The 14483-nt window shown below is 27.3% G+C and overlaps 2 protein-coding genes across 2 annotated transcripts; one reads left to right on the top strand and one right to left on the bottom strand.

Annotated features, from left to right (window-relative positions):
* Positions 1-5022: 5022 nt before the first annotated feature.
* On the bottom strand, positions 5023-5943 carry OCT59_024006 (uncharacterized protein; the record flags this gene model as incomplete). The annotated part of the gene is made up of 1 exon (XM_066135108.1): positions 5023-5943. The coding sequence occupies one exon, from the start codon at positions 5941-5943 to the stop codon at positions 5023-5025; it is 921 nt and encodes a 306-aa protein (XP_065991164.1).
* Positions 5944-13715: 7772 nt separating this feature from the next.
* Positions 13716-14133, top strand: OCT59_024005 (uncharacterized protein; the record flags this gene model as incomplete). The annotated part of the gene is made up of 2 exons (XM_066135107.1): positions 13716-13779; positions 13943-14133. 2 exons carry the CDS (start codon positions 13716-13718, stop codon positions 14131-14133), a joined length of 255 nt encoding a protein of 84 aa, XP_065991163.1.
* Between the last annotated feature and the right edge of the window lie 350 nt (positions 14134-14483).

Here is a 14483-nt window from a genome sequence, read left to right as displayed (position 1 = left end):
ATGATTCGGTTATATATATATATATTTTTTTTGAACCATAATCACGTGATCATTTGTGATCGACATAAAAATTCCTAATTCGGAATTTGTTAAACTACGTATAAAAAAATTGACCCAGAATTATGAATTTGGCTGAAATTATGGTTTGCTTTGTAAAAATCGGGTTGAATCGGGTCAAACCGGCTGTACCCATTTTAAATTTAGTTTGCGAAAATACAACTGGTACGTTTTTAAAATAAATTAAAACACGCGAAACTCGCTTCGGATCCTCTAACGGTTCCCGTCATTAGTTATTAATTAATTCTCAAAAGTTATCATATTTATTAATAAAAAAATCTATTCTATTCGTCTATTGTATCCTTTTTTAATTGTTTAAATTTTTTCAAAAAAAAAAGATCTTTCATAATTGTATGGTGTATCATTTAGTCGAAAAAATGATCTCGGATAATTACGCATTTTGTTTATTTTACATTTAAATAAAAAAACTTAGATGAATTATTGTTTGTACTCTCTTTTTAATTATTCAAATAATTGATTAAATACATTTTCTTAAACAATAACTTGATCATCATACAAGATATAAGAAAAAAATCATATACTTTTTAAACATCATAAATTTTTTATATTCTATTTATTTATTTTTATTTATTTTTTGGTGAAAAAATTAATTTGATCTTATTGTTTTAGCGAAAAGTACATGCTGATCATTTTCATTGTTTTTTTAAAAAGAAAGAATTCATATCATTTTTTGGTTTAGTTAAGGCCATTCCAAACTAATAATTAGTTAAACGTCTTTTCTGACTGAAAATTTGAGGGGGAGGGAACAATTTCAGGTAATAAATAGGGTATCTTTTCGCTGAAGTTCCATTTCACCGAAACCATTTCGCTGAAGGGATTTTATCAGTTTCACCGAAAGGATATTTCGACAAATGGACATTTTGCCAAATGGACGTTTCACCGAAAAATTATTTATTCCATTTGGCTATTTTATTGTTTTTATACTAAATACATAAAGAAATCTTTTCTAGAAAAAATTTTGAATTAGTTAAATTTTATTAAATTTGTCTTGTTGTTTATAATATATTAATCATTTTTTACTGAATAAATGTTTCAGGGAAATAAGTAATTGTTATCGGTCATGTTGTAGATGATAACTGATAATAAAGTTATTGGATATGTATGACGTAAGCAACTGAGACCTTTTTCGTGTATCTTATGCTTAACAATTAATATCAATTAATTGAATGTTAAAGTGATAATATCCTGGAAAAAAAAATTCTCTAAAAATAATTTAATTTTTATTTTAATTGCGCCATGAATATTTTTTATAAAAATGTTAACGCTACAATCTTCGGCGAAATGTCCATTTGGCGAAATGAGATTCAGTGAAATGGAATTTGGTGAAATGGACGATTTGGTGAATGGATTCGATAAAATGCACTTTTGGCAAAATATCCTCTCAGTGAAACATCACTTAATTGAAACATCCCTTCGGCAAAATGGTTTTGGCGAAATGAGTTTCGATGAAAGGATTTCGGCGAAATATACCGTAACCATTAAATAATATAGTATTACAATAAGTAATTATGTTTAACTATCTTGAAATTGCCTTTGTTAGCCTTTATTCAAAACGTGAATATTAATTAAACAACAAGTAATTATAGAATTTGTATTTTTTTTTTATGTAAAATGTGATTGGCTTATTAAATTAATTATCACGTGAAATCAGAAATTTTTATTGGTGATCATCATGTGAAATCTAACCAATAGACGGATTTTTAACCATGATAGGATTCAAGGTGGTGGATTGATTTTGCGTCACATATAATTTTTTTTACCATCGTATTAATTATATAATTACATGAACATGTTAAAAAAGAATTATTTAATAAAAATATTAGTAAAAATTAAAAATCATTTAAAAAAAAATTGTTGAACACGATAAAAAAACATATCAGATATTCTGTTGTATCTTTTTTTTTGAATAGCAATTCCTTGTAATCCATATTCGGATAATATTAGTGTCTATGCGAAATGTCATCTCTAAGATCAACTATGGAGTTAAAATAAAATAGTACGATCAGATAATACGATCATAAAATTTAATAAACCTTACAACCCTATTAAACTTGCCCTAACTGAATATTTTTTGATCTACTATATTTACAGTAATATTGGACTTACAATAAAAATATCGTTTAATTTTTTTCTTTTTTTTATTAATGACGTATTATAAATCTTTTTTGGTAACTTTCCGAATGAGAAAATAAATACGGGTATGTTAAATCTAAATAAGTTAAGTATATTTTAGTAATTTTGAACATTTTTGCCAAGCGGAAACATTAGAAGAAAACTCCAAATGGAAATATAAACTCCAAATAAGGAACACTCAAAAGTTAAATCCCAAATGGAAATCGCTCAAAATTATTTTTACTTTAACTGTTATTCTAGTTACTTGAAGTTGCCATTATCTATTATAATAAGGGTAAATCTTTTTAACTTCTTTGATAAAATGTTATTAGGGATACATTTTGAAAATATTAATAGTAATTAATACATAATTTGAATTTTTTTTAGTAAAAAAATTTCTCGCTGTGGAGAAGAAATGCATTAGTATATAAATTAAAACAGATAAATCTGAACAATAAGAAAATGAATAAATACTCAGTATTTACATTTATCATTAGGTGGCTCTTTCTTGGCATAGTGATGCAGTGAAGTGCTGCTCATTTAATAACACTATTCTTGTGGCTGATAGAAAGATAGATGATTCTCCGATTATTATCAATGCTGGTTAGTCCATGAAACCATCAATGTTATGCTATTTAATCTAAAAAAAGAAAAAAGTAAGTACTATTGAACCAAACAACATGAATGTTTGGCATGGTAACAGAACAAATTTCTTTGCAGGTAATGCCTATGCCTAGGTTTAGACACTACACTCTTCAGGTTTTTCCCATAACAGAAAGCTAATTTCAACCCTGTACCAAGTACTCTTACCCTGATGCCTGTTATCCATGCAGCAAAACCAAGACACACAATTTATTTGTGCTACTAGGAATTCCTGAAATCAGAGAAGGACGTTCACAGTAGGCTGTCTAAGACTGCGTAACTGTGGCCACGATGTGCTTCCAGTTCTCTGATAATATATATATAAATGTATATATATATTGAAACTCCTAATAAAAATAAATCCATTAGAAGATATCACAGTGTCAGAGGTTCATAATTGTTCCTCCTTCAGAACAAAAGACCTCACATGACCCGTGAGAAAGGTACATAATTATTCCTCCTGTAAAGAACAATAGTTCTCACATCTTTGTCATGCTATGGTGGTCTGGGAATTGCCTTCTCAAACAGCATGAAGTTTAAAGATAAATAGTACCTTGATCATTATGGTTCTTCAAGTCCAACAATAAGAAAGATTTACAGAGCTAAAAGATGGTGAGATCTTTGTTCACCACCCTTTACTTCCTCCACTTGTTCTTAATTTCACTGTTTCATCACTTTCTCCCCTCTTTGGTTGTTGATGCTATATGAAGTGATGCCTAGGGAGAGTTGCGTAGCATAAAAGGACAGGTTTTGTGGGTAAGTTGTCTGAAGTAGAAACATACTGTTTGTTTGAAATTTGTTTTTTTATTATTATCAAGTATTTCAAAAATTTTCATGTAATCTATACTAATAATACTATAGATTTAATTGTTAATAAAGAAATGCGCTACTGCTCCATTTATAAAAAAAAAAAGTATGAAAGCAAGTGTAAAACGCGAAACGCGTAAATCAAAAAATAACATCTGGAATTTAACGGAGTCAGCCTGACCGCGTGATAGCGTGATACATCCAATCAAAAAAAAATCAATTTCAGACATGCACTCACGTGCCATTTATAACATATAATGAGTCGTAGACGTGACTTAAATAATCGCATACGTCAATTACGTCATACATAATATGAAATATTAATTTATGTAAAAATCAAATATACTATATTTATACTCACAATATACTATAAAACATTGTAAATGGCAGGGAATAAACCAGATATATGGCTCTCAGTAGCCAGCCCTTACTAAGAGTTTGATATATACCATAAATTTTAGCACTTATTTATAGAAACAAAAGTATTGGTAATATATAATTTAATATTTAATTTTCATTTAAAATAAATAAATAATTTAATTTATTGTTTTTGCATTTCGATTTAATAATCTTGTAATTGGCTTTAAAAGAAGAAATATTATGAATTTTTTTAGGTTATAAAAAACATTTAATAAATTTTTTTTTTAAAAAAAAAAATTTCGGTTTCTAATATTAAAACTTTATTTTTTTACATGCGCAGTAAAACTGTATATTGTATGAAGAATATTTTTTTCGGTCGATTTTATTTTTACATGTTTTTGTTCTAGTAATATAAGTTAATTAACGATATGTTATTTTTTAATTAAAAAGGTGTTTGTTAAATTGATTTTATACTCCCTAAAATTTTTGTTATAAACACTTTTGAATATATTCATTTTTATTGCATTGATTTATTACGACGGACATATGCATTTCTGTCATTAGGAAAAAACTTTCTATTAGTCCCGAATCCAAAGGTAATTGCATATAACATAAACTCCGTAAACTTGCTAATTATAAATAAACATTTTCTAACATTCTTTCGCAACTTCAATAAATGAAATTATTTTTATGAAATAGATCTATCTTTTTACCGTATATAAACAAATTTCACATCAAATAAAAAGTGCAAAAAAGTGGTATAGTAGTGACTACTGTAAAGAAATACACTGGCTAGTTTCTAAATTAATAATTTAAACTTTAACAGAAATAAACCAAATTTAATATAAAGACCTGGATTCTATGTATAAAAATGCGCTTCTTTATGTTTGGCAGTGAATTTAGATTGTAACAATGTCAGTATACTTTATATTTTATTTTTAGATAGAAAGTTTTCGCATCTTTTATTTAATTGCTACTTAATTGCTCATGAATTAATATGAACAATAAATTTTATTAAATGAATCATATATGTATATCTAATAAATATAATTTATTTAGAGCATTTTCATCTCCTTGATCAGCACATTTTTTATACCAATAAATTGCTTGATTTATATCCTTTTTAACTCCTTTTCCATTTTCATACATGAGAGCAAGACTAAATTGAGCAAAACTACCTCCTAAATTTGCAGCTAGTTTATATAATTCAAATGCTTTTTGTTGATTAACATTGTTTTCAATTCCTTTTTCATAATAATATCCTAAACTAGATATTCCAAGTACATTTCCAGAATTTGCTGAATTTTGAAATAACTCAAATGCTTTTTGTTTATCAATACTGGTTCCAATTCCATTATCATAACAATATCCTAAACTATATATTCCAAGTACACTTCCTAAATTTGCAGCCTTTTGATATAATTCAAACGCCTTTTGGTTATCAATACAAGTTCCAATTCCATTGTTATAACAAACTCCTAAGTTATATATTCCACGTGAATTTCCTAAATTTGCAGCCTCTTGATATAATTCAAATGCTTTTTGTTTATCAACATTAGTTCCTATTCCTCTTTCATGACAATAACCTAAACTAATTATTCCAGAAACATTTCCTAATTTTACTGCATTTTGGTATAATTCAAATGCTTTTTGTTTGTCAACACTAATTTCAATTCCAAAATGATTAAATACTCCAAGTAAGAAAATAGAATTTGAATTATCCTGATTATTTAATAACCAATTATAAATTTCTTGTGAGGTTAAATTATGATCATTAAGGTAATTAATAGCTTCATGTTTCTTCCTTACTGCTTCAATATTTTCTAGAAAGAGAGTCATTTCAATAACCACTATTTCAAGGTTATTTGTGATTAGACTTGATGAAATTGAAGGTTTTATTTCTTTTATATTTAATTTACTAAAATTTTGAAAATTTTGAGACATTTTCAATGAAATTTAATTTGTGATCCGTCTTCAAACAGTGAAATCTACCAATACACTTTAGGAATTATATTTGTAAATGGAATTTAGATAAGAGCAATGGATATAGCATGCAAGATATGTGATATGAACTTATGAAATTAGTAGAGAAAGGTAGTTTAGGAGAAACTGAGTATCCACTATTCAAAATTGGATATGCCGCTCAATATAAGCAAATGTGACACAATAAGCTAGACAGCCTGTGATAGAAATGAATGATTTTAAATTTTTTTTCACATCTTTTAAAACAAATTATTTACCAGCGTATATAAATAACATTTTAATAAAAAATACTAACTTTGTGATTGTCACACTTCTTTGTAATTGAATAGTATAGCGTTTTTAACAAGAAAAAATTAAAAAAATTTAGACGAACCTTTAAATTAAGCAATTGGTTACACTATTTTTCAGCCAAGTTGTGATACAAACACTTTTTAAGCAATATCATCAATTTGTGTAACATCATAACCTTAAATGGTATGTATATGTCGATCAAACTTGTGAAACTAAAGCATCTCCGTTTTGTGGGAGCGCAATCAGGGGGTACGAAATTAAAATATGATGACGCAAATTTATCAATTTCTTTAGCAGTGATGTCGAAATTTATAAAATATTTTAATACTAAAAAGTCATGATAATTTTTCCAACTTGCATGATAAACTTTTCCAAATTTCAGAATCTAATTTGTTTTTTTACAATTGATTCTTCAATCCAATTAATCCACTCATTTGCCCTATAAAAAATTTTATCCGTTATTTCTATAAAAACTCCGTAAAATGAGCCTTTCACGGATCCATTCACGGAAAATGTAATTCTGGAAACATGAGCTTTTATGGGAAAAAAGATGGAATATAAAAAACGGATCGGCTTTTATTGAATACTACCCTATAAAAAATTTTTGTCCGAACATTTTCGTTATTTCTCTGTGGCTTTCGTAATAAAAATTCCGTGAAAATGATACATTCACGGATATTCGTGTTAGAGAGATGAAAAGTTCCATGATTTAAGACTATAAATTCCATGAAATTGATACATTCACGGAAAAACATGGAAATAAAACCACGGTTCAGGATTGTTGGACATTGTTTAAGTATAGTAGTTTTTCTGCTGAAATTAAGTTAAAAAGTTAATAATTTTATACTATTGGCGTTCTAGCATTTCAAAAAATGAATTAGTATCATGCTCATGTGGCAGAAAAAATTTAATGAGCAACAATGTCCTGTTCGTAAATAATTTTTGACTTAGCATAGCGTCCGGAATTTTTTTTTTTTTGTATAAGACATATAATACCATGAAATTAACTTCTATATATCGAATTTATCATTTTAAGTGAGATTTCTCTTTTATGCAAGTCTATAAAAATCTTATTTTCTAAATTAATTACTGTACGACATATATCCTTAATACACTTTAGAAATTGTTAAGTTGTTAGTAATCAGAATTCAATTTGGGTGGCGTCTTTATCTACCAACTCAATTAATATTTTTGTTAAGACTAATTTAAAGTCCCAGAAGTCTTGGAATACATTTTTTTTTAAGAGAAAATTTTTTTTAAACATAACAAATTAAAGGAAAAAATGCCAAATAAGCAGAAAGTTGGTTTATTGAAAAATTGCGTCTCAAAGTATAATTTTGCAATTTTGTAATTTTGTATTACTCTTACGGAAACGTTGTATAATAAAAATATCTTTTTTCGGTTTTATTTTTGTTCTAATATAAAGTTATATACTAGTAAGCCGCTTTCTTTGGCCCTTAAACTTTTGTTATAAACTTTTTTAAATAGACGGACATATGCATTCTTGAGGTATCCGGACTTTTCACCGAAATCCATTTCACCGAAACCCATTTCACCGAAGCCATTTCGCCGAAGGGATATTTCACCGAAGAAATGTTTCGCCGAAAGTGCATTTTATCGAATCCATTTCACCGAATCGTCCATTTCGCCAAATGGACGTTTCACTGAAAATGGCAGCGATTGACATTTTTATAAAATATTCATCACGCAATGAAAATAAAATTAAATTATTTTGGGATTTTTTCTTTCCAGCATATTATCACGTTAACATTCAAGTAACTGATATTAATTGTTAAGTAATAAATTAATAACTTTATTTTCCTAAAAACATTTATTCGCGAAAAAGTAAGTAAAAAAACTTAATAAAATCAGCTAATTCAAACATTTTTCTAGAAAATTATTAGTATAAAAACGAAAATAAATATTTTTCGGCGAAATGTCCATTAGGCAAAATGTCCGAAATGTCCATTTGGTAAAATGACTTCGGAAAATGGAATTCGGTAAAATGGAGTTTCGGTGAAATTGTATTTTGGCGAAACGTCCTTTCGGCGAAATACCCCTTCGGTGAAATATCCCTTCGGAGAAATGACTTCGGCGGAAAGTCCGGATACCATCGTAGAACAATAGTTAAGGGAGTTAAAATAATCTTACTTGAATATTAATTTGTATTAAAAAGTCAAAAGAGTAAAAAATGGCGTGTAAGATATTTTTATTAATACGCTAGATTCTAATATAATAATTTATGTATTAAAACTAAAAATTCTGTTTAAATCCAATAGCTTTCAGATTAAAGTAACTTTAGTATTTTATAGTCATTATTTAAATTTACTCAAATAGAAGACTTAAAATTAAAAATTAATAATCTTTACTTATGAGAAGAATATTTCACGAAAAAATGCGATAATGAGGAGGAAGCTATTAAAACTACAGGTTAAGAATGAAAAATGATTGAAGTGATTCTTGGAAATCATCTAATCTTTTTTACGTTATTCTCAACTTCTTAAGAAGCCATTCGGATTACAATACTTCACTCAATATAATTAAATATTTTTACTATTAAAAATTTACTACAACATATGTTAGCGTTAGAGGATGAGACAACCAAAAAAAAAAAAAACAATTAAAAAAATTTATACAAAAAAATAATTAAAAAAAAAATTTTTCGGTATTGAAACAAAAAAGTTGAATTCAAGAAAAAAATAAATTTTTTTCAGTTTGAAAAAAAAGAACCGAAAGAAAAATAAAAAAAAAAGGTAATGATCTGCCGCGGCTGATCGCATTCATCCGAAAATTATTTTCGTTAGTCAATATTCATATTACTGCTGGAAATCTAGTGGGAAAACCAGGACCCAGAAATATATATATAGGGGTCAGGTGATGAAAAAAATTTTTTACGCATTTTTTCAGGGCCGGAATTATGATAATGTCAGTCGGTTACTATATTAGGAAATAAAATTCTAACCGGCATTATCAAAAATTATCTAAAAAAGGAAAGATTTTCATGATTTTTTTTAGTTCAAAATACGCAAACTCAAACTATATATTTCTGGGTCTCAGTTAACATACGTAAATAATATATCAATATATATGTACATCATATTTATATACACGTAATTAGCTTTTAATCTTTCAAAGAATTAAAATCGTTTTTTTTATATAAAAATTATCAGGCGCAATTTTTATACGAGAGGGTAATCTAAACATCACCGAATTTTTTTTAGTTATTTAGATTCTTTGAACTTCATAAACTAATTGTTTTCCTTAAACTTTCTTGTTATAAAAATATGTCTTTTGAATATTTTCAAGATCTTTCTAATGACTTGAAAAGGTTACTTACAACTGAAAAGGATATGATGTCATTATCTACGTTGGTTATAAAAGAATTTCATGCTCATTCGAATATTTTATGTACAAGATCGCAGTATTTTTGTATAGAGTTCTCTAATGAATGGACCAATAAAAAAGATGGAAAATTTATTTTGAAAAATCAAATATTTCTCCTCAAATATTTAAAATTATTTTAAGGTAACGTAAAATTATGCAATAGGGGCTAGTAAAACCAATAACTTGAAAATTATTATATTATCTATCTTTGGTATTTTTTATTGCAGAGGATTCATTACATATATTACATATTCATAAAACACAAGTTAATAAAATTTTCGTATATGAGAACATGCTTATTTGCTAAATGTAAGTTGCTAATACAAATAATAAAATATCTACAATAACAAGAATAGAAGAGAGAAAATTCAGCTATTGTTCTAACCTTTCCACACCATATGCAAGAAGTCTTAATGTTAAATGTAATGTTATACAATTCCTAAATAATTCTCCTTTACAGTAAATTAAAAACATTTATATTGTTACGGCGTACTTAATCAACAACGATACCATATCTTCAAAGCCCTGAAAAGCTTCCTTAACGGTTCTTCATATTTTTCCATCTCGCCAGAAAACTTCATGCTTTCAAATCGGTTTCTTGCCTCCGCCAAATTCTTTGCCTTATCGTGAAATTGAACGTTACTTTCATTTTTCATGTTATATAACTGCTCGAAAACGTCGACTGTCATTTGTACTACGTCTAAAATAATTTCCAACTGCACAATATATTCATTTTGTTGGCTTCTGAAATTTACCTTTCCAGAAGCCGACTTTTTATCTAAAGCACCTAATAATTTTGCCCAATTTGCCCAACCACCTACGTCATACCTTCCTTTTACTTGAGTAAAAAATTTTTTGATCCAATCTCTCAGGTAATAGATTTCTTTACTGTGTAACGAATCTATTACTTTCTTAGTAAGCTCATGAGTATCGTCTATGACTTGACTTTGATCTCTGATATTCGGCCGTAGTTAGTGTCTAAATCGTTTAAATCTTGAACGTTTTCAGTATCACAGTTGATGACTTTTATTATTTGTATAATTCTTTTGTATTCACCGTCCTCAGTCTTTAAACGTTTATTAACGCTTGCGTTTCTTTCTTTCAAAATATTAAATTTCTCACGGTAGCTGTAGTAGACATAGTTTATCAGATGTGAAATATATTTCAGATTTTGAAACTACAATATCCAGGTAGACTTTAGTTTGAAGAAAATATTTATAACATTTATTTTATTAACTGAGAAAAAAAGAGGTTTGTGAGTATATATTTCCGTGACCGTATTTGACTAATATGGCTTCCAACACGGTAATTACTTATTTATTACAATTACAACACCCTTGTGATTACGACTACATATGAGTACGCATCACATAGTTACGTAATCACGTAGTTATGTAGTCATATGACTTGAAATTACCACACGAGTACGTAATACAATCGTTGTATACCAATCATTAATTGTATTAGTTGTATAACGACCAGTTTCGGCAAATTCGTTTAGTGTATTTAATTTACATATATTTTTGATTTATTTATTGATTTAACAAAATTGCTGGGCCCCGAAGTATTAGATATTTTGATGGCATTAGATGAACTTAACTTCAATTCGTTAATCCATCATGTTCGAGAATACTTGATTAATCATCAAGATATATTTTTGCAACAAAATCCTATTGAAATTTTCGAAACAGTTTATCAACACGAATCATTCACAGATTTATGAAATTATTGTCTTGAGAAGATTTGTGAAGAACCTGAAATGTTATTTAATTCTGATAATTTTATCAATTTAAAAGCGCCTTTATTGAAATTTATTCTAAAGTGAGATGACTTGATTTTAGATGAAATTAAAATTTGAATAATTCATTAAAATGGGGTAATTGCAAAAAATCCTTCGATTTCACAAGATGGAGCAATGAAGATATTACGATTTTATTCCAATAATAAGATTTTATCATATTTATCTGATGATTTTCTTGATAAAATATATCCTTTAAAAGAATTACTACCAAAAGATTTAGCTGATGAATTGGTGAAATTTAATATTGCACGAAATAGAAAACCAAATATTGACGAAATTAAACCTCCTAGAAGCACAAAGCCTATTTATGATTCAATTTTAATTAGAAATCGTTATTTTGCTTTTTTGCTAGTTGGATCGATAAGAAAGAAAATTTACATTATAATAATGTGAGGAATATTCCTTATAATTTCAATTTACTTTATCGTGCTAGTAGAGATAGTAATACACCTGCAGAATTTCATGCTAAATGTGATAATAAAGGAGCTACTATAGTTGTTGTAAAAATTAAAATTTCAGAACAAATGGCGGATATAATCCACTTTATTGGAATTCAAGTGGATTATGGAAGTCCACATTTGATAGTTTTAAATATTTTTTTGCAGATGTGAAGCCGGGATATAGAAAATGCAAAAGTAATGGAAATCAAAATTCTATAGGAAATAATCCGAATTATGCACCATTATTTGATAGTGGTTGGTATTTATATAATACAATCATAACGAGCTTGGTGTTTGGTATAGTAAAAAATTTGGAAGTAATTGATGGTATGCCAATAGGGAAATTTAATGTAAACTGAATGATTATGAAGTATTTTAAGTAATTAAAAAATAAATTTCTCGAACGTATTTAAAAATTAAACATAAGTAAAAATATTTTTCTTGTCCATTAAGAGCGCAATATTTGATAATTAAAAGTTTGATAAAAAATTGTTGACATAACTTCATGAGTGATATTGTGATCTAGCTGATATTTGCATTAAAATACAAAAGTTGTTGTTTCGTCCATTTATTATATTAGTAAAGAGTTTTGAAAATAAATATCATTCTTAGTTATTTTATGTAAGCAATAATATAAAATTTAATTTGATGATGAAAACAATTTTAGATAATTAAATGAAAATATGAAAATAGTCACTTTTTTTTAGTATATTTCGTTTAATTTTATTAATACTGTATATTAATAATAAAATTAACAATATCATACAAATATACTTCACATAATATACTTTGCAATAAATAAAGTCTAAAGTGGTTATTTACGTTGGTGTTAAATTTTTAAAAGAAGGATTTGCACGTATTTACTCATCAACTTATTTTTTTTGAAAAAAAAAGTTCATTTACTATAAAACCACGATATAAATAATATCAAAATGCAAAAAGCAGAAAATACGAACGAATGGGTTTGAATGCAAATATTTTAGTAATATTCAAGAAATTGGATCCGAAAAGTTTATCGTTCATTGTAAAAGATCATTCATTAGTTTCTGTCATGTCATTCAACGAACGATCAAATTTACCTATGTCGATCCAAAAAAGATTCACTAATCTGTTCCTGGTACGCTTGAAGATTTAATATGTAGAAATTATATACCGGTGAGTAAAATATTAAACTAACTAGTTTTCTTATGATTTCCTTTATTTTTTTAAAAAATATTTTTTTCGAGAACAGAAAAGAAATAATAAATCCAAATTGAAAATTATGGTTAGTTTAATTGTGAAATCTAAAAACTAAAAATATGACAAGATCGCATTTTAGGAATATGATATCCAGAAAATATGTTAAAGTTATGATTGTAAAATTTTAATTATAATCATCAAACACTTGTCACGCTTAAAAATTTTCAATATCAAAAGTTTTTCGAAATAATTCATTCGATACTATAAGTATGATAAATACTTTTAGGAATATAATTCATAATAATTTTAATATATTTGGTATTAATCCCAAAAAATTTACACCGCGCTAAAAATCACATGTTGGTCTGCTGTGTAAAATGAAGTAGATCGGTCATCATCTAAAATTAATCGTCCATTTTAATAATTTAGAAAAAAATGAAATCTTTTAATGAAACTTAGAATACTGTATTTTGTTCTTCATAAAAAGGAAGTAACTCTGAAATCAAGCTATTAACAATTACATTATAACGAGATATTTAATAATATTCATGAAAAAAAAATACCTCCAAATAAATATTTTCAAGATGAACCGAAATTTTATTTTTGTCTTCATTTACTTGATAAATTTTCTATGATCAATGTCGTTCCACACCAACTTCGTAAAGAAGAAACTAAAATTTGATGCATGTCAAGATGCGAAAGGTGTTGACTTACTCACTGTAACAGTCCATCTGACCCTCCTGTTTCTTAGAATTCTGCGAATTTTACTGTTTCCGGTAAATTAAGTAAAGATGATATAACCATAGGAAAAACCATCCTTAGAATTGAATAAGATGAAGCAGTATATCTCCTAAAACTCCTTTAGGCAACATCTATTATCAGGCTTTAAACCAATCACTTAAAGCAGGAGAACAATTTACTATTGCTGCAAATGATATCATGACACCTACTCTTCTTGGGCCATATAGTATTGAAGTTGCTGTTGTAGACCAACCTAGTGATCCAAAAAATTCATATGAGGTCCATGCTTGTGCAATTACTGTGGTTTTACCTTGAACGAAAATGTAACCCACCCTATCGCTGGTTTTTTATTAAAAATATTAATCGCTACCATTTTTGGCGAAACTTCCTTTCGGTGAAATATCCCTTCGGCGAAATGGCTTCGGCGAAATGTACCGTAACCCATTCTTGATAATAGAGAAAATACGTATATATACAGTATATATACTTGTCATATGTTCATTTGTACTGTACCTACTACCTTTATTTTTTCCAATACAACAAATAAATGAATGAATATACAACTGACGCGATTTATTTATAGAATTAATTTTCTTAGCTCAAGAATCGAATCTTGGTCCTAAATACTTATCTATTAGCAGTAGTCCCGAATTCAGAAGTAATTT

The sequence above is a fragment of the Rhizophagus irregularis genome, chromosome 4 (assembly GCF_026210795.1).
Source record: "Rhizophagus irregularis chromosome 4, complete sequence".
In the NCBI taxonomy this organism is placed as follows: Eukaryota; Fungi; Glomeromycota; class Glomeromycetes; order Glomerales; family Glomeraceae; genus Rhizophagus; species Rhizophagus irregularis.
The sequence above is the reverse complement of the archived record's forward strand: the minus strand, read 5'-3'. Positions and strand labels throughout refer to the sequence as shown.